At 45.2% G+C, this 25367-nt stretch overlaps 1 protein-coding gene across 1 annotated transcript in view; it reads left to right on the top strand.

Annotated features, from left to right (window-relative positions):
* LOC148479046 (mediator of RNA polymerase II transcription subunit 26-like) overlaps positions 1 to 15397 on the top strand; it is a 36425-nt gene extending 21028 nt beyond the window's left edge. The window contains exons 2-3 of the mRNA XM_088455020.1: positions 11877 to 11951; positions 12185 to 15397. Coding sequence (XP_088311146.1) covers positions 11877 to 11951; positions 12185 to 13864 — 1755 coding nt within the window. The 3' untranslated portion in view covers positions 13865 to 15397. The remainder of the gene's footprint in view (positions 1 to 11876; positions 11952 to 12184) is intronic.
* Positions 15398 to 25367: the final 9970 nt, after the last annotated feature.

The raw sequence follows: 25367 nt of genomic DNA, 5'->3' as shown, positions 1-25367 counted from the left end.
GTGCGGTGCTGCAGGGTGGTCTCTCGCCTATTTAATACTTAATTGGTGAGAGAGGTCACATACGTGGTGCCATCATGTCTGAAAGTGATTTTCCCCTCCGGCTACAGTGTACCACGTGCAAAGTACCGTTAGCGGAGGGGGAGGGTAGCGCGGAGGGCCTTTGCCGGCAGTGTTGTCCATGGCGCGGCCTATTACGGTTACAGCACCGGTACAGGAGCCGCCCTGGGCTTGTTTCGCTCAGGCGTTAACAGCTTTAGTGGGCCAGATAGCTCCGCAGCCCGCGTTTACTCCGATGGGTTTGTCCCAGCAGTCTGTGGTGTCGTCACCCAGGCAGGGGTTCCCACGACAATTGGTGGTACCACACAGTCTCCCTATTTCCCCGCTCCCGGGTTCTCAGGAGCCAGCGTGGGTTAACTCCCTGACGAGTTCTTTACAGCACTTGTCGGATGTGTTGCAAGGGGAGTCTGTGATGCGGCCTCATAAAAGGCCGGTGGCGTCTCTGTCCGCTCCTTATGAGGATGACGAAGGGACGTCTGATGATGGGGAGATTCTGGATCCTTACGATCAGGAACCTTTCCATACTAAGGACGCTGATGCTAAGTCCAAAGTATATATTCCTGGACTTATTCGGGCGGTCCGCACAGCCTTGGTGATTGAGGACGAAGTTCCCCCAGCGGCTAAATCTAAGTATGCCTTTTTCAAAGATGTGAAGGGCGATGCCACAGTCTTTCCTCTTTCGGGTCAGTTGGTGGACCATTTAGAGGAGGCGTGGAAACAACCTGGCAAAAGATACCAGCCGCAGAGACGCCTGGCGGTGGCTTATCCGTTCGCGGATAATTATTTTGCTAAGTGTGAATCCCCTCCACAGGTGGATTCTCACGTGACCCGTCTTGTCCGTAGTGCCACATTGCCGATGCCATCCATGTCCTCCCTTAAGGATGCTACGGACCGCAAGGTAGAAATCTGCCTGAAGTCCGCTTATTCCCTTGCAGGGGGGGCAGCACGGCCGGCTATGGCCATTTGCTGGGTTGCCAGAGCGATGGAGCGCTGGGCGGATTCATTAGAGGCTTCTTTTGAATCCGACTGTCCGGCCGAACAAGCGGAGTTGATTGGCAATCTCCGTGATTCGGCCACCTACATCAACGAGGCGGCTCTAGACATTAGTACTCTGGTGTCTAGAATTTCTTCAGCAGCGGTAGCTGCTCGTCGCACCTTGTGGCTGCGATCCTGGAAGGCGGACGCAGATCCAAGAAAGGTCTGGAAGCGTTGCCGTTTACCGGAGAAGTTCTCTTCGGTCCGGATCTGGATAAGATTGTGGCCACGCTGGCGGCAGCCAAATCTGCTTGTCTCCCGTCGGCCGCTGCTCCTTCTGGTTCTGGACCATCGTCCTTTCGGTCATCTAGGGCCCAGGGCAGGCCCAAACCACAGTCGTTTCCTCGACAGGCTGGCCCTAAGAAATCGGTCAAGCCCCGGAAACAGGCATGGAGTACCAGACGTCCGGCCCCCAAGCCAGATGACAAGCCTGCGGCCTGACGGTCCGGGTCTCCCCTTGGGGGATCCCAGGGTGGGAGGCCGCCTGCTGCAGTTCTCCCGGTGTTGGTCGTTCACTACGACAGACACTTGGGTTCTGGAGGTGGTCTCTCACGGGTACGCCCTCTCCTTCCGGCACAGACCCCCGGCTCGATTCTTCACCACGGGTCTGCCATCAGACCGGAACAAGGCTACGGAGCTGCGGAAGGTATTGCACACTATGCTCCAGGCTGGAGTTATAGTGCCTGTTCCATTCTCCCAGAGGGGCCAGGGTTTCTATTCAAATCTATTTTTGGTACAGAAACCCAATGGGTCATATCGTCCGATTCTCAACCTCAAAGCACTCAACAAGTCTTTGCGGGTCCCGAAGTTTCGGATGGAGACCCTACGGTCCATCATTCTGGCGCTGGAACCTTGGGACTACATGGTGTCATTGGACATACAGGACGCTATGGCGGTCATGGCGGCTTCTCTGCGGCTGCAAGGAGTCCGCATGTTGCCGTACTTGGACGACCTGTTATTGGTGGCAGGATCTCCAGAGCTCCTGTTACACCACTTGGACCTGACCATTGCACTGCTGCAACGGCACGGCTGGCTAATTAACTGGCAGAAGTCCACTCTAATCCCGTCTCGGAGGATTCTGCATCTTGGAGCCTTATTGGACTCGGGACAGCAAAGGATCTTCGTGACGGAGGACAAGATCTCTGCTTTACAGTCAAGGGTGCGCAGTTGTCTGCACAGCCGCCGGGTGTCCTTACACTCGGCGATGAGCTTACTGGGCTCCATGGTGTCGGTGTTCGACATGGTGGAATACGCCCAGTTTCACTCTAGACCTCTGCAGCACCTGATCCTGTCCAAGTGGAACGGGCTGCCTCAGTCTCTGAAGTTCCAGACGATTGTGCTCACCCCGGAGGTTCGCCTGTCCCTTGCGTGGTGGTTAAAGATGACCCACCTCAACAAGGGACGTCCGTTCTGGGTTCCAAATTGGGTCCTGTTGACAACGGACGCCAGTCTTCGGGGCTGGGGAGCAGTTTCGGGTCCACACTTGTTTCAGGGCAGGTGGACACCGACAGAAGCGGAGCTTCCAATAAATATCTTGGAACTCCGTGCGGTCTTCAATGCTCTCCTGCAGGCACAGCGGTTTCTCCAGGGTCACCCGGTGCAGGTCCAGTCGGACAATGCTACCACCGTGGCCTACATAAACAGGCAAGGAGGAACTCGCAGTCGGGCGGCTCTCGTAGAGGTCTCTCGGATCCTGGTTTGGGCGGAGCGCAATCTTCCGGCCATATCAGCGGTCTTCATCCCGGGAGTGCTAAATTGGGAGGCGGACTTTCTAAGTCGCCAGGACGTTCATCCAGGGGAATGGTCCCTGCACCCGGACGTTTTTCAACTACTGGTGGACAGGTGGGGTCTTCCAGAAATCGACCTCATGGCGTCCCGGCACAACAACAAGTTGCCGGTGTACGGGTCTCGCACAAGAGACGAAGGGGCGTCTCTGGTGGATGCTCTGTCCGTCCGGTGGACGTTCAGGTTCGCATACCTGTTCCCTCCGGTCTCCCTTCTTCCACGGGTAATCCGGAAATTCAAACAGGAAGGAGGGACGCTCCTGTTGATAGCTCCCGCGTGGCCCAGACGGCACTGGTTCTCAGACCTTCAGGGTCTGTCCGTGGACAGTCCTCTGCGGTTGCCGCTACGACCGGACCTTCGGTCTCAGGGTCCTTGTCTTCACCCGGACCTGACTCTGCTGTCTTTGGCGGCGTGGCTGTTGAGACGGCCATGCTGAGGTCCTGGGGGTTTGCCAGCTCTGTGATGCGTACCATGTTACGAGCTCGGAAACCGTCTTCCGCGAGGATATACCATCGCGTGTGGCATACGTTCTTCCAGTGGTGTCGACCGGGAGGTTATGCACCGCGGGAGTTTCGTCTGTCTCGGATTCTCGCCTTCCTGCTAGCGGGACTAGATCATGGGCTTCGCCTTGCTTCTTTGAAGGTACAGGTTTCGGCCCTATCTGTCTGGTTTCACCGTAGGATTGCTACAATCCCGGATGTGCGCACCTTTATGCAAGGTGTTCTCCGTATTCAGCCGCCCTTTGTTCCACCTGTGGCGCCTTGGGATTTGGCTGTGGTCCTGAGGGCTCTCCAAGGACCGCCGTTTGAACCACTGGGCTCAGTGGATATTAAATGGCTAACAGCTAAGACTGTTTTCCTTCTGGCCGTTGCTTCAGCCAGACGTGTTTCTGAGTTAGGGGCTCTTTCTTGTAGACCCCCTTTCTTGGTTTTTCATGGGAACAGGGCAGTGCTCCGCACTCGGCCCGAGTTTCTTTCCAAAGTTGTTTCCCAGTTTCAGGTTAACGAGGAAATAGTTGTTCCGGCCTTTAACTCACCGGGTCTGTCCGTGGGTGAGGCCTCTTTGGATGTTGTGCGGGCCTTAAGGACTTATGTTGACCGCACTTCTTTGTTTAGGAAGTCGGACGCTTTGTTGTCCTCTATGGCTTCTGTAAAAAGGGTTGGCCTGCTTCAAAGCAAACTTTGGCAGCCTGGATCCGTATGGCTATTTCTGAAGCTTATCTTCATGAAGGCCTACCGGTCCCTCCTTCTCTGAAGGCTCATTCCACTAGGTCTGTGGGTCCTTCGTGGGCAGCTCGACGTGGTGCCTCGGCAGTTCAGATCTGCAAGGCTGCTACGTGGTCTTCTGTCCATACCTTCGTGAGGTATTACAGGTTTGACACCTTCGCCTCTCAGGATGCTTCCTTCGGGCGGCGGATTCTCCTTTCTGCACAGGAGCGTCCCCACCCTTAAAGGATACTGCTTTGGGACATCCCCAAGGTATCCTGTGGATACCCTATGGACCCTGAAGTAGAAAATATGAGATATGGTAAGAACTTACCCTTGTTATCTCTATTTCTACGAAGTCCATAGGGTTCCACAGGACTCCCGCCCTGTCGCACCTGTGCTGCAGATGGGCTTTGCTCTGGTCACCGGTTTTCCGTCTCCCTCTGGTGAGAATGTGATTCTTGTATGTGTCCAGATCTTTGTTCTCTCTCTTCCTTCTCCTCCTCCGGCCTATGGCTTGGTAACTAACTGAGGTGCCTTGGCCCGGGGGCGGGGTATAGGAGGGGGACCTAGTGCATCCTGGGAGGCTGAAAGCTTAACTCTTTGGTGCCCTGCGACTGACGTCACACCTATACCCCAAGGTATCCTGTGGAACCCTATGGACTTCGTAGAAATAGAGATAACAAGGGTAAGTTCTTACCATATCTCATATTTTTCCTGTGCCTCACATATATAAAACTAAGTACAAGTTGAGTCTCCAATATCCAAAATGCTTGGGACCAGGGGTATTTTGGATATAGGAATATTCCGTATTTTGGAATAATTGTATACTATATTGAAATCTCTTAGTAATAGAGCCCAAATCTAAACACAGAATGCATTTGTGTTATATACAGCTTATACACACATTATACCCAGTGTCATATTGTGTGCCATATTGCTCTGCAGCTATGTCTAGCAAAGGCAAGAGTAATAAACTGGCATCTGCACCCATACTGCTATCATGCAAATTATGTGCTGCAGGCTTAAGTGATACAAGATGTGTTATACTCCAGCGCCTGTACAAGAGCCCCCCTGGGCTGCTTTCTCTCAAGTGCTGGCTACTATTGTGGACTGCTTAGTGGTCCTGGCTGTAGTTTCCCCTATGGGGTTATCGCAGCAGGCTGTAATTCCCTCCTCTGGGGTTGCCACAACAGGTTCAGGCGATACAGGTGCCTCCTGTACCCCCCACCATGGGTAGATGTTCTCTCTAACTCAGTGCAGAGTCTGGTGGCTACCTCTACTGCCTTTCAAACTGTTGCAAGGTGAGAAGCCCCTACCCTGTAGGCCTTTTAAGCGTCCTGTGTTATCTTCACAGTCCACGCAACTCTCAGAATCTGAAGTATCGTCTGAGGAGGCAGAGGATGCCGATCTCTAACACTGACTCCCCTCTGGAGGAGGATGAGAGTTGATCCAAAATTAATTTTCCTGCCTTGGTATGAGCTGTCAGATCCATCTTACGAATAGAAGACAACGAGCCAGCCCCTAAATCCAAGCACCCTCTATTTAAACGACGACAAAGTGGCTTCAGCAGACCTCCTTCTATCAGATCACCTAGCTGAACACATCTGCAGCCTGGCAGACGCCTGGTAAGAGGTCTCACAAAAACGTCTGACCTCCTGTTAACCCATTCCCTTTGGCTCATTGTTCAAAATGGGATACACCCCCCCCCCCATGCCGACCGCCCGCAGTGGACTCCCATGTTACGCGTTTAATTAACAGTGCTACGTTACCTATCCTTGCAGTAACCTCTTTGAAGGATTCTGCTTATAGAAAGGTGGAATCTTGCCTGAAATCGATATACTCTTTCAGGAGCTGTTGCCCGTCACCATGGCTATTGCATGGGTGGCCAAGGCAATAGAGAGCTGGGCTGACTCACTTGAAGACTTCTCTCAGAGGCTTCTAGGGATCAGATATCTGTTGTTGCTCATATTCGAGATGTAGCGTACTATATTGGAAAAGCAACATTGGATGCCAGTCTCCTAACCTCCAGAGTCCCAGCTGCGACTGTCTGCCCGCTGTACCCTGTGGCTACGCACATGGAAGGCCTGCAAGGGTTGCCCTACAATGGGGAGATCTTGTTTGGCCCAGAACACGTTGGCAGCATTAAAAACTGCATTTCTGTCTTCAGCAACTACTACTACAAGGCCTCGGACAACATCTTTTTAAGTCTTTTCATCCTCAAGGAAAGCCTAAAGGTCAGTCCTTTCCTAGGCAGTCCGCTTCAGATAGGGCCGCCAAACCCAGGACCAAGCAGGCCTGGAACATCAGACACCCTGCTTCAAAACCCGAGGATAAACACTCAGCTTGACGGGACGGGCCTCCCTCTGGGGGATCCTAGAGTGGGAGGTCGACTTCTTCAGTTCGCCCAGTGCTGGTGTCAAACCACCATGGATGCTTGGGTAAGAGAAGTGGTCTCTCACGGGAACGCCCTCTCATTTCTTTGACTGCCACCCCACCAGTTTTTCTACACAGGCCCTCCTTCAGACCCGTACAAGGCCCTACATATCCAGAAAGCCATACAGTCCTTGCTGCAAGCAGGAATCATTGTCCCAGTCAGCGAGGGACTGGTTGTTATACTCTTTCTTGTTCAGTAGCCGAATGGGTCTCATCGGCCTCTCCTCAACTTCAAAGCCCTGAACAAATTCCTCAGGGTACCCAGGTTCAGGATGGAAACCCTACGCTCCATCATCCTAACTATGGAACCTGGGGACTTCATGGTAACTCTGGATATTCAGGACACATGCCTACATGTACCTATAGCGCCCTCACATCAGCACCGGTTTGCTATACTACAGCAACACTTTCATTTTCAGGCTCTGCCTTTTGGACTAACCACAGCTCCACGGCTATTAGCCATAATTTTGGTTATCATGGCGGCCCGCCTACGTGGTAAGGGTGTCCGACTGTTACCATATCTGGACGACCTCCTGCTCCTAGCAGGATCCCCAGAAGTGCTTCACAGCCATCTGCAGCTAACAATTGCTTTCCTGCACAAACACGAATAGTTGTTAAACTGGAAAAAGTCCTCCCATGAATCCCTCTTAGAATAATTCATCTGGGAGCCCTGCTGGGTTCTCACTGTCAGAGAAACTTCCTGACATCAGACAAGATCTCCACACTTCAACTACGAGTGCGCAGATGTCTCCACAGTCGCCGAGTTTCGACCCACTCAGCAATGCAGGTTCTGGGATCCATGGTGTCCACCTTCGACATGTTGGAATATGCTCAGTTCCATTCCAGACCTTTGCAAAGGCTGATCCTCTCCAGGTGGAACGGGTTACCCCATCGGATCAAAGCTCAGACGATGGTACTCTCTCCAGAGGTGTCTCTATCTTGGTGGCTACAGACATCTAACCAAGGATCCTGGACTGGCTAATCCTAACAACGGACGCTAGTCTCCAGGGCTGGGGCACTGTGACCGGTCAGCACTCCTTTCAGGACAGTTGGACATCGGTCAAATCAACCCTGCCAATCAACATATTGGAACTTTGCGCTGTCTACAGCCCCCTCAAAATGGCCCAGCACATACTCCACGGAAAATCTGTACTGGTTCAGTCTGACAATGCCACAAGTGTCTTACATCATCAAGGAGGCAGTCACTCGGATTCGGGCAGCAATGACATGTCACGCATTCTGACATGGTCACCTCCCGGCCATCTCTGCAGCGTTCATTCCGGGAGTTCTCAATTGGGAAGCAGACTTTCTCAGCCATCACAACGTGCATCCCGGGGAATGGTCCCTTCACCAAGTGGTGTTTCAACTCCTAGTGAACAGATGGGGCTGTCCCAGAGGTGGACCTCATGGCCTCCCAACACAATCACAAAGTGTACGGGTCCAGGGCAAGATATGCCGCGGCAACCTTTTGTAGACTCTTCATCAGTGAAGTGGACCTTCCAGTTTGCATACCTCTTCCCTCCAGTCCCCCTTCTTCCTCGAGTTCTATGGAAGTTCAAACAAGAACGAGGCAATGTCCTGCTGGTGGCTCCAGCTTGGCCCAGACATCATTGGTACTCAGATCTTCGGAGTCCCTCTATCGACACTCTGTTCCTGCTGCCTCAACGACCGGACCTGTTGTCTCTGGGTCATTGTCTTTACCTGGACCTGGGTAGTCTGTCTTTGACGGCGTGGCTCTTGAGATCCAAAGGATTCTCTAGCTCTGTAGTCAAAACTATGCTCACAGTGCGTAAGCCAGGCTCTGCTCGCATCTACCACAGAGTGTGGCATACATATTTCCAATGGTGTTGTACTAGAAGCTACGACCCCATGTGTTTAGGATTTCCAAAGTCCTGGCCTTTTTTCAAGCTGGATTGAACCTTGGACTTCGCCTGGCCTCACTGAAAGTGCATGTCTCTGCTCTGTCCATTTGGTTCCAGCGTAGACTTGCTCCGTTACCAGATATCCACACCACCTTCCAGGGTGTCCTCCGGATTCTACCTCCCTTTGTCCCTCCAGTGCTCCTTGGGATTTGTCAGTAGTTCTTCGTGCCCTCCAGGATCCTCCATTTGAATCACTGGATTCTGTGGAACTCAAATGGCTAACGGCAAAGACTTTCTTCTGGCTATAGCATCTGCCAGAAGTGTGTCAGAATTAGGATGCGCTCTCCTGTCGTTCCCCCATTTCTAATAAATCACCAGGACAGGGCTGTTTTGGCTCACCCTTGTTTCCTTCCAAAAGTTGACACTAGTTTCCACATTTTATGAGGAAATTGTCGTCCCGGCCTTTCAATCACCAGACCACTCGGCAGGTGAGGCCTCCTTGGATGTGGTCCATGCCCTCAGGATATATATGGAACATACCAGTTCCCTTCGGAAATCAGATTCCTTATTCGTGCTCTCTGGATTTCACAGGAAGGGGTGGCCAGCCAACAAACAAACATTGGCTAGATGGCTTCGCATGACTATCTCACAGGCTTAAACATAGGCAGGCCTTCCTGTACAGGCTACTGTTACTGCTCACTCTACTCGTTCTGTGGGTCCTCTGTGGGCAGCTCGCTGTGGCGCCTCAGCTAAGCAGCTTTGTACGGCGGCTTCGTGGTCCTCTGTCCATACCTTTTTTGAGGTTCTATGTCTTTTGATATCTTCGCCTCTCAGGATGCTTTCTTTGGGCGCCGGATTCTCCTCTCAGTGCAGGAGCATCTGCCCACCCTTAAAGGACTGCTTTGGGACATCCCCAAGGTCTCCCTGTGGAGCCCAATGGACACTGAAGAAGAAAATGAGTTATGGTAAAACTTACCTTTTGTTAACTGTCTTCGAATTCGATAAGGTCCACAGGGCACCCGCCCTGACGCATCTGGCTTCATGTGGGTTATGTTTCTGGTCACCGGTTTCCCTTCTCCGTGAGAGTGATTCTTGTGTGTTCCAGTCTTCCTTCTCTCTTCTCCTCCGGCTTTTGGCTTGTCACGAACTGAGGTGCCTCGGGGGTGGGGGGTTATAGGGGGATGGACCGAAACATCCTGGGAGCTAAAGCTTTAACTGCATGTTGCCCGGTCCTCAACCACCATCTACACCCCCAAGGTAAGGTTTTTTTTTTTCTAATATATATTTATTTTATTTTTTACATAATTAGTCATGGGGGGTGGAAGTGTCCAAATGGTTCTGAACTAAGTGCTAACATTTTTACTAAAAAATAGGGATTTTGCTTATAAAAAATTTCCCCTGCTCTGAGATGGTGAAAACAGTTTGCTGGTTTTTGTCTATGGAGTTTTTGCACATGCTGATACTTTAGCAGTAGGATTGCACGATATGCAGTTTTGTGCTAATAGTTTATACCTACAAACACTCATCACCAAAACGTGGCTTTTCGCGGCTAATTGAATCCGGCCCCTAAGATTGTATGCACTAAAATTTAAGTTTACTGTATTAAACCTGAAAATGTTCTTTCACTGGTAGTGTTCATTCACTGGCTGATTCACCCTACTTGTAGAATAAGTAAGTGTGTGTGTGTGTGTGTGGTGGTCCCATTTGTTCTTAGATTGAGCCCAGTGATTGCATTGAGTGAAAAAATATGGGTCCTATCTGAACATTTCTAGGTCCCATCATAATTTGTGCTTTTGAGATCACCATGTGCCCTTCAGACCTCCCCACATGCCCCCTAAATGCATGTTAAAGGTCACCATGATCCTACATGTAATATGACTTGTCTGTGCACAAAGCCCATAGTGAGCAAGCCATTAGCTACTAGGGGGCATATTTATAAATTATGGGATATCCCCAAATAACCACAAATATCAGATATCTATTGGGGTCCCCAGTTTTCAAACGCAAATGTATCCCTAATGCCAAATTAACTTAGCTTGGCCCTGGTAGCTAATGTCATCTTCACATGATATTCGCCATAGTAGCCTATGTGCTATACTTTGCAACATTTGCACAATGTCTGAATGCACATGTGCAGTAGTGTGGCCGGGTTCCGAACTCTGAAGTGATCACATATGCGAGCATGTGTATGGCAGATCTTATCACATTGTACTAAATCTGAACAAGTACACCTTTCTCTGCTCCTCTGTAATGCTCCACATCTGTACCATTAGGTGAGATCACGAACACTGACCTAAAATTTGGCATAGTCCAGTCATAAATAGATTTTCTTTCATGCATTCTTTAATATGTACATTAGATAAAAATACACCATAAAAATGCAGGCTTTAAATCCTTTTTTTTTGTTTTTGTTTACTAATGCTGTATTCAGAAGGTTCTCTGCTTGTTGCAAGAATGTGATAATTATATTGGTTTTTTTTTTGGTTTTTTTAACCCACTCCCTGCAATCAGTACACATAAATACATGACTTAAATATGGAGTTGTTTGTATATAAGGCTTATAAAGCTGGTCCTGCTACCCAGTTTCTTTATCGACTGATTTTGATTGGAATACCGGTACCATTGAAATGGTACATGGCTATTATATAAAATGTATGCACAGGACCGGATGCCATTGTTTTGAAAACATTTCATGTGACTCATGTTACATTTCATGTTAATTTTTAGAAGTTTAAAAGCACCACACACACATTAAGCTGAAATTCAACACTTTAAAAATATGACCATAATATTTGTGGCAGGTAGTCATAATGCTTAGAAGCAGAATTTGTTTTTACAAGCTTTAGTAGTTAAATGTTATTGTTTATATGCGTGACTGATGTTACAACAGAAGGGACTTCTATATTTATTTAAACCTGCTCTCCTAATTATTTTTACTATATAATTGTTATACTATAAGACCCTAAACTTCTGATTGACACACACACACAAAATATGAATCTTTACCAAACTATACTTAATATCAAATTTGACATGTGCCTCACATTACATTCTTGTCCCCAGTTAGATATTGACGTTAACATTTTTAATTACGATGTGTAGTTACAAAATTTTTTCCGTTACTATTGATAAAATTACTTTTCATGTAAGTTCATGTGGCAGCAACTATGAAACTACAATTTATAATTTCGGGTATAAAATTTGTGGGAATTAGACGTTTTTGCATCCACTTAAACAACTTCCATATATGTTCAATATTTACACATTCGGGAAATCAATACACGAAAAATATATAGATTTTTCAATTATCACACAATATACTACAAACTTTTAGCAGCATAATATACTAAAATGTTAGCAGTTATGTGATATTAAATTTTTTATATCTTGTGTCCCATATTGCATGGAATGCCCCTTTTTATACAAGAATAATTTGCTCCATTTCTCATCTAAGTCTATGAAATGGTCTATAATCTGCTTCTCTTTCTTCCAACAGATACGTAACATGGTGGCTGTGTTAGAAGTGATCTCCAGTTTGGAGAAGTATCCCATTACCAAAGAGGCACTGGAGGTGTGTTTGGCATTTGGACATTCGTATATGTATAGGCCATTGTATTCCAAGCTTTGGTGAGCGGGTTTAGATTGAATTCTGAGTACTGCTTTTTTTTTCTTTTTTTTTAAATAAACAGCTATTGGGTTAATGAATAAGACCTGTTTTTTTTATTGTCTTCTATGTCCTTTCAAGTATATACTAGGATGAACTCATAAGATTTTAATGTTTGTTTATTTTGCTTTATTCCTTAGGAAACGCGATTAGGAAAATTGATCAACGATGTCCGCAAAAAGACCAGCAATGAGGAGCTTGCCAAACGTGCGAAGAAATTGCTGCGTTCTTGGCAAAAGCTGATAGAGCCAGTTCAACAGAATGAGCAGTCTGCCAGGGGCACTGCTAATCCACCAGGTTCAGCTAATGGAGGTGGTGCCCAAAACTGTAAGGTGGAACCAAACGCAACTGCACTGTTAATTGGGAAGCCTATTCAGGACCTCAAGGTCAGAAATGATATCCAGAAGGCACACTCTCCCAAGGCTGAAAAGGTGACTAGTCGAAAAAGAAAGCTAGTAGTTCTTAAAGATGGTACCCAGGGGCCTGCTTGTAAAGTGGTCAAGCCCAGCCATGAGCTGTTCCAAAACTCCTCACCTCTACCAACAAATGGTATTGGAGGTAGTCCCCCTGAAATCCTACTTAGTCCGCTTGATGGCAGCTCACAGACTAACCGGTTGGAGACTGAAAATGATAAGCATGGCAAAATACCAGTAAACGCTGTCAGGCCTCACACGAACTCACCTGGACTTGTAAAACACCCAAGCACTTCCTCTTTGTTAAAAGTGGCCGTCCTACAGCAGCACAGTGTAGGGTTGGAAGATGTCCATTCTCATCAGCCACGAAGTCCCCGTTGCTCTTCCTTCAGCCCCCGTGGCACTAGAGCAGAAGTAGTGGCACGGCAGCACACCACATATGCACCAAAGGGTTCTGCGCCCAGCCCTTCCCACAGGCTGCTGGCTGTAGACACTGCACATACACCCTCTTACCAATCCCCTCTGCGCCCTTCAACACCCCCTGCCATAGCAAAAAGACTTGAGTCTCCCAGAAGAGATACAGCAGTCTCTTCACCTCACAGATCTGTGGAGCAGCTACTCCCAAGTGACTGCCATCACCAGCAGTCATCCAGGATACCACAACAGCACACCCCACATGGACCCCGCAGCAGTCATCCTCATACGGACCCTCAGACACCACGGAGTGGCTTTTCAGAAGAGCCCTCAAAAGTGGACAGCGATGATGCAGCATCTGGTTCAGACAGCCAAAAGAAAAAAAGATCCCGTAATTGGGGTGAGCAAGAAGGGTATTCAGTAGATGGGACTGGCAAGCAGACACGATTAAAAAAGGATCGTAAGTTAAAATTTAATGTTAATACTAGGGAAATAAAACCCTTAACTCTCAAAGATCCAGCCCACGCTGAGAGTTCTGCCCCTTCAGAACAGCACAGGACTGAGACGGACAAACAGGACCCCAAATTAGGACTGCCAAGTCCCTTTGAACAGACAAACTGGAAAGAGTTGTCTCGAAATGAGATCATACAGTCCTATCTCAATCGTCAGAGCAGCTTGTTGTCTTCCTCTGGTGTACAGACACAGAGCGCACATTATTATATGTCAGAATATTTAAAACAGGAGGAATGCACTAAGCGGGAAGCTAGAAAGACTCATGTTTTAGTGCCACTTGCCCTCCCCAGTGAGCTGCCTGGAAGAAACAGGGAAGTAACTAGTGCTGACTTAGAAAGACTACATGACCAACATTGGCCAGGTGTTAATGGCTGTCATGATACACAGGGCAACTGGTATGATTGGACGCAGTGCATCTCCTTGGACCCTCATGGTGATAATGGTAGATTAAACATCTTGCCTTATGTTTGCCTAGACTGAGCACCTGTCCCAAATCTGCTTTTTCATATCTGCGGTTTTCACTGCAAACCATGGGTTGCCTAGCGACCGCTGCTCAAAACAGAAGATTTAAACGAGAGAGGCGTTTCCCTGTTTGTTTGGATGTGGAGGGTGGGGTTGTAGAGAACCTGGAAGAGAAGATTTGTGTCCACTACACCCTGGGAATTACCTTCCCCTGCCGGCGCTCCCCCTGTGTCTGTCACACCCGTTCTTTTGTGCTAAATGCTGCTACCTGTTATCTCAAAGGAATACAGAAGGGGGTAAAGAAATGCAATGAAAGGGGGTAAATTTGGAGTTTTGAATCTACTATAGCAAGTGAGCTATAATAAAATACATGAAAAATTCAAGTGTTAAGTTTAAACCTACCCTTAAATTGCAAAAAGAAGTGAATATGTCCGGTACCTGGAAAAGGGCTGGAATAAAAAAAAATTATATATATATATACGACAGGTACCTAAAACTTATGTGAAAGAGGATTTAATTAAGTTGACAATAAGTTACCATAACAGAGTATGCATTTATTTATTTGAATTAATGGTTTTTCCTTTTTTCAGATTTTATTTCCATTGAAATTTTGACAGCAAAGCGTCTTTTAACAAGGGGCGCAACATAAATATATAATTCCAAGCATCACAACTGGTCCCTGTATTGTTAATAGGGGAAGAGTCTTAGCGATCATTCATTCCCTTCTCCCAAAAAAGCTAGTTTTTGTTTTTTTTGCCTTTTTAAAGGTTTATTCTACACATTTACCTTCTAAAATGCATCTGTATAAGATCAGATCCCTAAGCTGCTGCTAATCACTACTTAACATTAATGTTTAGAAGCCCCCTATGTAAGTAAAAGACAAAATTCTTTCAATCTTTTATTTTAAAACAACATATTACCATATTTCAGTGTTTTCATCACCCAGAACGCTAACATAAGCTGTAGTCATTCTACTCCTAATGACACAATTTCTTCAGTTGACCTTCACCTCTAAAACTACAAGGTGACAGATGGTGCTACCAGCTTTAGATAGTCCAGACACAAAATAGGGCCGGTTTGTATGCTGGGAGAAAAAAAAATAAAACTAAACTTTAAAACTACTTGCTACCATTCCTCTAGATGTAATCTGCCTTATGGGATCTCCATCATAAACGCGATTTTTTTTTTGTTTGTTTTTTTGCAAAAAAAATAAAACATCAAAAAAAACAAAAAAAAAACAAAGCCTTAGTTGAATGTACAGTAAGACTTCTGTATTTCTCATATGCAGAAGGGAGCAACTTTGCTAACTTTGGTCCTCTCGGTGGACAAATTGTGATATAAATGTGGAAACCATAATAAAAAAAAAAATACAGTTTGTGTAGTCTGATTATTCAAAGGTCCCTGCGAGGTATATGTTTCTCAGATATTTCATCTAAAATTGCCAAAATGTGGGGTTTATGCTCTAAAGTTGAAATGCGCTCCAAAGGTTTACGTAGCTTGAAATTTGTGAAAGCTGTCTGGGCAGATTACTTGGACAGGATAAATTACTATTCTTGCATCACCTCTGGTTATTTCTGTTGGGATTGAAAGAAAGGAAAAATAAATTTTATCAAAATGTGTTTTTCAATTGCATAGTTTGATCTATACCAGAGTCTTAACACTTTGTATAACATTGCTTTTTTAATTAATCTCATTTTGCGATTTCAAATACTCATAGGGGCATATCCAATTAGCGGCTAATTGTTGTGCTGGTCGTGATTCAATTAGGGGGGATTCCACGCACGGGTGTACCTGAGACCCCTTGCGCGAGTCCCCACTGTCGGACTTTACCTCGCACCTCATGTAGGTGCGAGGTAAAATCAGTGTGAAGCCGCCTTATTCGGCCTTGCGCGAGAGGGTATAACACACTGATTCCGCAGTTCTCGCGGAATCAGTGTGTTCTCGTGCGGGAGTCCCGGTCTAATGACGCGGGGAAATAGCTATTTAATTGAATAGCTAATCCCCACGTCGCGGGACTTTTGCCGGTGAAATCCTGCGGCTATTTGAATATGCCCCTAAGAAAGGGTTTTAATAAAAAATTAAATTATTACTTTGTAAATTGAAACAACTTGTATCCTTTCCATAACAAACAAGCAGCCATATTTTCAAAATCCGCATAAAGTCTATTCATTGTTAATTATAATTAACATACTAACTCGCTGCACATGCCGGAGCTATTCACCAAATCAGCTGTCTCTGCGAGCGGCTTCACTTGCACTTGTGTTACCTACAGGTCACGCATGCATACAAGAGCCCCGACGTCCAGCAGAAGAAGCTGGACAGGGGTGGAGGGATCCAAAAGGATCACTCAGCTCTGAGCGGGAGCAAACTGCATCTGAAGATGGTGAACACTCAGTCAAGCTCCAAAAAATATTGTGTTTTTCTGAGCTTGATGATTTCTGTATGTATGGGAACAGTGGGCTATTCCAGGAGAGAAAAGTAAGCAGGAGATATCTGTGATATCTCCTGCTTTACCTTCTTGATGAATGGCCCGATAACTTGCAGGTGAAAATCTTAATTTTCACCTGTTTTTGTACAAATTAAGTTATGATGTACAGCTGTATAATAAGATAAATATTCCGGCAGAAACTTTACAGAATATGAACGAAACGCAGCGATGGCAGGTGTATCCTTTTTACCAATATAATTCATCTCCCCTCCGGTGGGAGGAACACTTGTTTGCAAACATTGGATCATATTAATAGTTGCTGCACACATGAGCAAATATTACTAATTTGCAGGTAATAGTAAATGTTTTTTGAGCATTCTAACATGTTAGGCTTTCGATATGAATTACACTCAGATATAAAGTTTCTGCCTGAATATATACTGCTGTATACAAATATTGCTTCTAGCAATATTGATGCTATATTATTGAAAGGATGCACTTGAAGTTTGAATTTAACTTTTTTTTTTTTTTTTTTTTTAATCCAAACCATTTCTTAGCATTTATTTGAAATAGAAAGTAGGATTAATTAAAACAGCGCTGTGAGGTTTATATATATTTGACGTTCTCTAAACTGACAAACATAACCAAGCGTTATTTATTTTATTTTTTTCTTGCATGTAGGTATTTTTTTTTTTTTTGTAGTAATAGCCATAATATACCTGACCATTTTTACTTTTTCATCCATCTAGGGGATGCCTTAGTGAAGGGTGGAGTCGGACACTGGCTAGTTGAGACTAGATCCCACCCCTATATAACCCCTCCACTTCAACTGTAAGCTCAGTTTTGTTTGTTTTGGTGCTTTGGAGTAAGGCACTGGCTAGGTCCTAGCTTTTAGTTTTATTTCTTTATTTTGATGTTTGTTTGCTAGTGCTTGTTGCCAGGAACTAAGCACCCAGAGTGGAAGTTATATAGATTAGAGGTCTGTGTGTCACTAAATTAGAGTCCCTGGGTCTCTCTCCATACCAGACACATACCAGTCTGCTTGCAAAGAGAAGGTAAGACTTGTTACAGAAAGTGTAAAAATCGTATTGCCATTATGTACTGCTTCCCGGCACAATGCTTTTGAGCAGATTGGCCGGGCTTCGCATTCACTGTAGAGCCGGCTTGACTCTCACCTCCCCTGGCTTCCACAGCACCACGCCGCTTTCAGTCCCCAGCGGTTTCCTTGTTGGGCTGCCTGAGTGGTTACAGAGTAGCAACTTGCTGCTGGCTTTGAGGAGAGAGGAGCTTGCTGCGATGCAGGACATGGCATTGCTGCACGTGTAGGCGCACAGCGGGTGACCTAATCAGGCCAGGCCGTAGGTAGTTTCCGAGGAACGCCGGAGGCTATGGTTAGCCTCCCCCAGGTATGTATTATCAGTAGTTCAAGCTACTGCAAAGCCAGGCATGAGAACGGCTGAAGTCTGTGGGAAGGAGCTCACAGCAGATACTGGGGGATAGAGGCTGCCAAGTTAAGCAGTGTATTTAACCTTGTGTTTTTTGGGCTTATAGATATCTAAGCATATTTTACTGCACTGATTTCTCAGAAATTTAGGTGGTAACATACAGGGGTATGTGAGATTTATTTGCCTTTTTTTTTGCCTTTTTTTTTTTTTTTTTTGCAAAGAATTTGGTCTTTTAAGAGTCATGGTTTTTTTTGTATTTAACAGATGGGTGAATTGGCTCTTTTTTTTTTTTCTCTATTCAGTCAGTGCTACACTTTTTCCATGGCAACTTAGGTAGCTATTTATTTTGATTAGACTTGTCTGGCTTATCCATACTGAAAGACAGTCAAGGGTTCCAAAAAGTACGGACCCAGGGTCGCTCTGTGCTGGTTGTTCACAGAGGTTTCATTATCAGGAAGTTGTGCCAGATCTATGGCTGACTCCATAGGTGACGTCACTTTCAGGAAAATTTGATACCCTGTGCTCAAGCTCCTCCTTTGTCTGATCCCTCGGTAGACCCCAGAATATGGGACGATGTCTCGCTCAGATGGCGACGTCCCTAAATAAAATTATAGCGTCTGCTGGGGCCACAGCTGTTAAAAGACGTTCAGGCCATTCCTCAGTGGATTGTCTTGGAGAAGAGGCTTCAGCTACCTCTTCCCAGGATAAAAGGAATTGGATTATGACTGGGAAGGCACTTCAAACTGAGTGGGTGACTCCCATTCTGATTCAGGAGTTTCTATGTTGATAGATGCGGTCACAGAAATTTTGCAGCTATTCCAGAGACTAGTTCAGCTTCTTTCTTTAAACGTAAGAAGAAACATGTATCTGTTTTCCCAGAATTTTCACATTTTGAAGAGATACTAAAAAGTCTGGTTAAAACCTGATTCTAAATTTTGTATTCTGAAAAAATGTAAGTGTCTTTATCCTTTTTTCGGAAGAGGATTCCAAGCTTTGGGAAATTTCACCCATGGTGGATTCTCCTATTGCTAGGTTGGTCAGGAATACGGTTATTCCCACAACTCCGTTTGTAACTCCTAAAAATCCTATGGATAAAAAGAATGAGGCTGTACTTAAGTCTTCACTTTGTCAGGAGTATCGCTGCGGCCAATTCTGGCCAGCGCCGGGTTGATAAAACCTATCAATCCCTGGCTGAACCAGATGATTACTGGTTTTCAATCTGGGGAGGTGTCTGAAGCGAACTCCTTAGCTGATCAGATTTCGGAAGGTCTAACCTAATATAGGTGACTCTTTAATATACTATTCAGGTACAGTCTCATATTTCAGCCTTGGCTGCTTCCAGAAGGCAGGCATGCTTTAGAGGCATTGCCTTTTGAAGGAGGTTCTTTGTTTGGTCCAGAGTTAACTGAAATTATTTCTCAGGGTACAGGAGGAAAAAGTCTTCCTGTAACTACACCTAAACCAAAATCTCCTAGGTTTCGGACTCAAGGCAGAGGAAGCTTTCAGACTTTCCGAGGTGTGCCTAGGGGTCCTGAAGAGCGCCCTTTAGGGGACGAGGTGTCCCCCAGCACCAGTCTACCTGCTGCTTATCTAGCAGGTCAATCCACATGACTGTCACGGGACTGGGACCCATTCTCTGGTGGGAGGCTGCTTACTAAGATTCCGGGAAACCTTGGATTCAATCCAATTCGTATTTTTGTGTAAGTAAGCTAGTAACCAGGGGTTACATTTTGGATTGGGAGGGTCCTGTTCCATAAATATTATTTTCCATTCCTCTCCCTGTGGTGGTTGCAAAGGGGCGGCTCTCATACAGGCAATTTCTGTGCTTTCCGACTCTGGAGTAATTATTCCAGTTCTAGTATTACAGCAAGGCATGGGGTTCTACTCCAGGCTTTTCTTGGTAGACAAACCAGACTGTTCTTTTCGTCCTGTTTTCAACCTTCGGGTTAAATGCTTATCTACATTTAGAAAAGTTCAAGATTGGGTCATTTGTTCCATGGTGGAAAATACATTTCTGGCTTCCATAGATATCAAGGCTGCTTACCTCCCATATTCCTATATGTAGGGGTCATCAGCATCTTTTGCAGTGGGGCATTTTCAGTTTCAGGTTCTGCCATTTGGTTTGGCCACTGCTCCCAGAGTCTTTACAAAGGTTATGGCACACATGATCTTCCTACTCAGGAGTAGGGGAGATAAATATGTTGGCTTATCTGGACGATTTGTTGCTAAGGGCACCCTGAATAGCCCTATTGCAACAACCTCTTCAGATTACCTTAGGTATGCTGCAGCAATTTGGCTGGATCATCCATTTTCTCAAATCAAATGTAATTCCATATCAGGATGGTATTTTTGGGTCTTCTCTTCCTCTGGCAAAGATTCAGGATCTGTAATCCAGAATAAAGACCATTTTACAGATGCCTCCTATCTCAGGGCTTTGCAGATACTAGGGCAAATGGTGGCTCCTTTCGCCAGATTTCATGACTGTCCACTACAAAACTAATTGCTTCATTGATGGGGTGAAGCCAGATCCTCGATTAAACGGGCAGATGTTCAGATTATCTCTGCAGACCCGGCAGTCTCTCCTGTGGTGGTTACACAATGCAAATCTGAACAGGGGTTGCCAATTGTCTGTAATAAATTGGACCATTGTCACCACAGATGCCAGCCTAACAGGCTAGGGGGGTGGTGGTTCTAGACACACAGGGTCCTTGGTCTGTCCAGGAAGCCTCTTTCCATCAATATACTGGAATTAAGGACAATACGATATGCCTTGATTCAGGCCATCTAAGGAATTAGTGCGAATCTAATCGGACAATGCCACGGCCCATGCTTACATGAACATGCAGGGTGGCACATGCAGCTGGCAAGCAATTAGGGAGCTTTCTCATATCCTTCATTGGGCAGAAATTTGGGTTCCAGCTATTTCAGCAATTTACATTCTGGGAGTGGACAACTGGGAGCGCGGACTTCTTAAGTCTCCACAGTGTGCATCCAGGGGAATGGGAATTGCACTAGAAGGTGTTTGCTAAAATAGTTGCCAGATAGGCCCTCCAGACATAGATCTAATGGCTTCTCGTCTCAACAAGAAGCTTCCAAGGTACGGATCTCTGTCCCGGGATCCTCGGGCATCTATGGTGGATACCATGATAGCACCTTTTCCAGCTGGAATACACCTTTCCTCCTCTGGTAATGTTACCAAAGGTAATTCAGCGGATTCGATCAGTGTTGGAAGACGTTCTATATAGTCTGCCCCTGCGCCAGATCTGTTGCTTCAGGGTCCATTCCATCACCCCAATTTGCTTTGTTTGGCTTTGACAGCATGGTTCTTGAATCCAATATTTTGAGGGCTAAAGAGTTTTCAGAATCTGGTGAAAACCATGACACGGGCTCACAAACCAGTTATTTCCCAGATTTATCATCTGATATGGAAAATATGTACTTCTTGGGATACAGCCATGGCTAAAAGTTTTTTGAGAATGACACAAGTATTGGTTTTCTCAAAGCTGGCTGCTTCAGTGGTTTTAGACCTTTTTTGTCAGATGTTGCTATGGTATACTGAAGTAAAATTCCAAGCATTTCAGAAGTGTCAAAGGTTTTCTTATTGACAATTACATTAAGTTTATGCAAAGAGTCAATATTTGCAGTGTTGACTCCTTTTTTTTCCCAAGGACCTCTGCAATTCGCCCTGGCAATGCTGTCAATCAACTTCTGGGCCATATACTGACGGCCGCCCATTTGCCTAATCAATGCTTGGAGTTTGTCAGTAATGTGTGTTTTTGTTTGTCTGCCTTGATGATTGACCACAAGTTCTCAATGGGATTAAGGTCTGGGGAGTTTCCTGGCCATGGACCCAAAATGTTAATTTTTTTTTTTTTTTGTTCCTCGAGCCACTTAGTTATCACTTTTGCCTTATGGCAAGGTGCTCCATCATGCTGGAAAAGGCATTGTTCATCACCAAACTGTTCTTGGATGGTTGGTAGAAGTTTACTCTTGGAGGATGTTTTGGTACCATTTATTCATGGCTGTATTCTTAGGCAAAATTGTGAGTGAGCGCACTCCCTTGGCTGAGAAGCAACCCCATCCATGAATGGTCTCAGGATGCTTTACTGTTGGCATGACACAGGACTGATAGTAGCGCTCACCTTTCCTTCTCTGGACAAGTGTTTTTCCAGATGCCACAAACAATCTGAAAGGAGATTCATCAGAGAAAATAACTTTACCCCAGTCCTCAGCAGTCCAATCCCTGTACCTTTTGCAGAATATCAGTCTGTCCCTAATGTTTTTCCTGAAGAGAAGTGGCTTCTTTGCTTCCCTTCTTGACACCAGGCCACCATGGTTAACAGAGGAAGAACAATGATTTCAAGCTCCACCCACCTTTTTTAAAGCTTCCATTCTGTTGTTCTAACACAATCAGCATGACCGAGTGAACTGCAGCCTTGTCCTTGTCAACGCACTCACCTGTGTTAATGAGAGAATCACTGACATGTCAGCTGGTCCTTTTTGTGGCAGAGCTGAAATGCAGTGGAAATGTTGTTTTTGGATTAAGTTCATTGTCATGGCAAAGAGGGACTTTGCAATTCATCTGATCGCTCTTCATGACATTCTGGAGTATATGCAAATTGCCATCATGAAAACTGAAGCAGCAGACTTTGTGAAAACCTATATTTGTGTCAGTCTCAAAACTTTTGGCCATGGTTGTAAACAATAAGTTCAACCTGAAAGGTTCCGAGTATCTTATCTTTTCTGCAAGAGGGGTTGGTTAAGGGTCTTAGATTGTCCTCTCTTAACGGACAAATTTTGGCCCCAACGATCCTTTTTCAGAGACATTTGGCTTCCATTCCTGAAGTTCAAACCTTCTTGCAGGGTGTTCTTTGCATACAGCCTTCATACGTCCTACCGGTTCCTCTTTGGGACTTGAATTTAGTTTTGGAGGCACTTCAAAAGGCACCTTTTTGAGCCTTTTGAAATCTGTAGAATTGCGATATCTTACTTTGAAGGTTTTCCTTTTTGGCCATTGCTTCAGCCAGAAGTGTATTTGAGTTACCGGCTGTGTCCTCTAAATCTCCGCTTCTCGTTTTTCATGAGGATAGGGTAGTGTTACGCACTAAATCTTCCTTTCTTCCAAAGGTGGTATTAGCTTTCTACATTAACCAGGATATTGTCCTTCCAGCTTTTCACCAGGCTTTAGTAACTAATGAAGATTCTTACTTGGCACTGTTGGAAGTGGTACGTGCATTAATCATTTACTTGGACTGTACTGCATCTTTGAGGTGTACAGATTCCCTGTTGGCTTTGATTGATGCACCAAAAAGAGGCTGGCCTGCCTCGAAAGGATCCATCGCTAGATGGGTCTCTTCTGTCATTAGGCAGGCATATTTGTCCTTGAATGTGACTGTTGCGGCCACAATTTGGGACCACATGACTCGTGCTGTCAGGGTTTCTTGGGCTGTACATCATGGTGCCTCGGTTGTGCAGCTCTGCAAAACAGCTACCTGGTCATCCGTACACACTTTTACAAAATTTTACCTCTTCCATACATTTGGCGCAAGGATTGCCATTGTTGGGCACAAAATTCTTAGAGAGGTCAGTTCCGACACGTGTCCCATCCCCTTAATTGGCTTGCTTTGGTATATCCCAGAAGTAATGGCATTCCCCAGATGGATGAAAAAGGAAACAACATTTTTACTCACCGTAAAATCTCTTCTTTGGAGTCCATCTCGGGGATTCTGAGATCCCTCCCTTGTTTGGTTTCGTACTAGATAGCTGTGGTCTCTGGTTTCTCAATTCTTCCGTGGGTCTTTCTCTGGCTTTATTAAACATTAAACTGACCTTACGGTGGAAGGGGAGGAGTTATATAGGGGGTGGGAGCTAGAGTCAACTAGCTAGTGTCTGACTCCACCCTTTACTATATAATAATCCAGATGTAAGGCATCCCCCAGATGGACTCCAAGGAAGAGGTTGTATGACACATTGGCTAAAACAAAGCCCAATATTACTTACAATTTCTTTAGGCTAGGAGTGATTATGAATTAAGTTGTAATCTGTTTATATTTGGAAAGTTTTTAGTAAGTGTACTTGATGCACTCTACCTTTTTTATTTCTATGCACATTTGTATTTATTTAAGGTGGAGCTTTTATATTGGCATTACTATTAAAACTTTTTTTTTTTTTTAGTAAGGAACAGTATCCAGTGACCATATAATGAAAACTTAATCTGCCTAGTATTCAGTTTTGTTGCTGTTTGACAAAAGTGGCTCTTTTACATTAGTGCCCTTTATTATACATGTATAATACATGTTTGGTGTGATGTTACTTGTCTAAGTCAGAACCTTATTTACTTCATCACAATTAGTGTGTTAATCAAGTTGCATAAGGGAAACCCTAGAACTTTCACTTGCGTGCAATGCCCCCATATTCTTTTATATGGCTACAAACCTCTCAGAAGGGTGGGAGATATTCCTAATTTAAAAATGCCATTACGTTATTTAGTGAGGGGTGGGAACACAACAATGTAACATTCAGATGGGGCCTAATATGTGTATGTGTAGGTAATGCTTTGATAAAACAAATATAGAAAGAGGGAAGACTATCCTTTAGTTGAGGTATTGGAGGTGAATAATTTGTAGGGTGTTGGGGTATCTAGATCTAGCTAAACTGACGTTTCCAAAAACACTTCAAAAAGAAAATGTTTAGTTAAATTGAGTCAATGTGTTAGATGTTACAATATGACCCCGTTCCTTAAAGTAGTTTGAATTTTGTGTAGCAATCGCTGAATCTTTCCTCACCCCAACCCACCTAAAAATGAAAAATTGCACACAGGAGGCAGCAATTTTGTAGGTTGAACTAATATTTGAGGTTGTAGCGTGTCAGTTTGCACTTGATGAATAAAAGTTGACTAATGAATAGATCTTGGAGTTGCTCAGGAATCACCACTAGCTCTAAAGGTGCCTATTCACTAGATGATTAAAATGAGTGAGTGACCGATAACTATATTCGATAATCGTTTGAGATTGTTTGTTTCAAAAATTGGTCTTTTAGACATCTATCATCGTGCAAACATGCTGGTCAACCTGACGATAACGTCAGGTTCAGCATGTTGGCAGATGATTGTGCCTACACTGAACGACTGCACGATTACAATGTTGTAATCGTGCAGGATTTTGCCTGTCTTCTAGTGGATAGGCACCTTAAGCGGCTTGAAGTTTTTATTTGTTTTTCCTCAAGGTCAAACCAGCGAGCTTAAATAAACCTGACCTGGAGCTCTGACTCAACATACTAAACTGAAATTGTCACTATGTATTGAGCAGTATTTCCACATGATTATACCCATGAAAAACATGCAGTTTAGGGTAGCCGGGAATAAACCTATTTGGCTGTGATGGAGCTAGATACTAGTACATATATATTTGTACTTGCATGTAGGAGATGAGAACTTTTAACTTGTGACTTATCTTTGCTTGGGATGTCTTTGTATATTTTATGCAATGTTATCTCTTCGGAGCAGACTAGAGCAAATTTGTGATCTCCTCTCTTTACCCTTTCTGGAAGGGAAGGATTGAATCTGTTAATCTGACCACACCACTAATCATGTCACACATAGTCCTTGCGACTGGACCATGGTGAGAAAATTATAGCACATTAACTAGAC

This window comes from Taudactylus pleione, unplaced genomic scaffold, assembly GCF_031769625.1.
Source record: "Taudactylus pleione unplaced genomic scaffold, aTauple2 ptg000641l, whole genome shotgun sequence".
In the NCBI taxonomy this organism is placed as follows: Eukaryota; Metazoa; Chordata; class Amphibia; order Anura; family Myobatrachidae; genus Taudactylus; species Taudactylus pleione.
The sequence above is the reverse complement of the archived record's forward strand: the minus strand, read 5'-3'. Positions and strand labels throughout refer to the sequence as shown.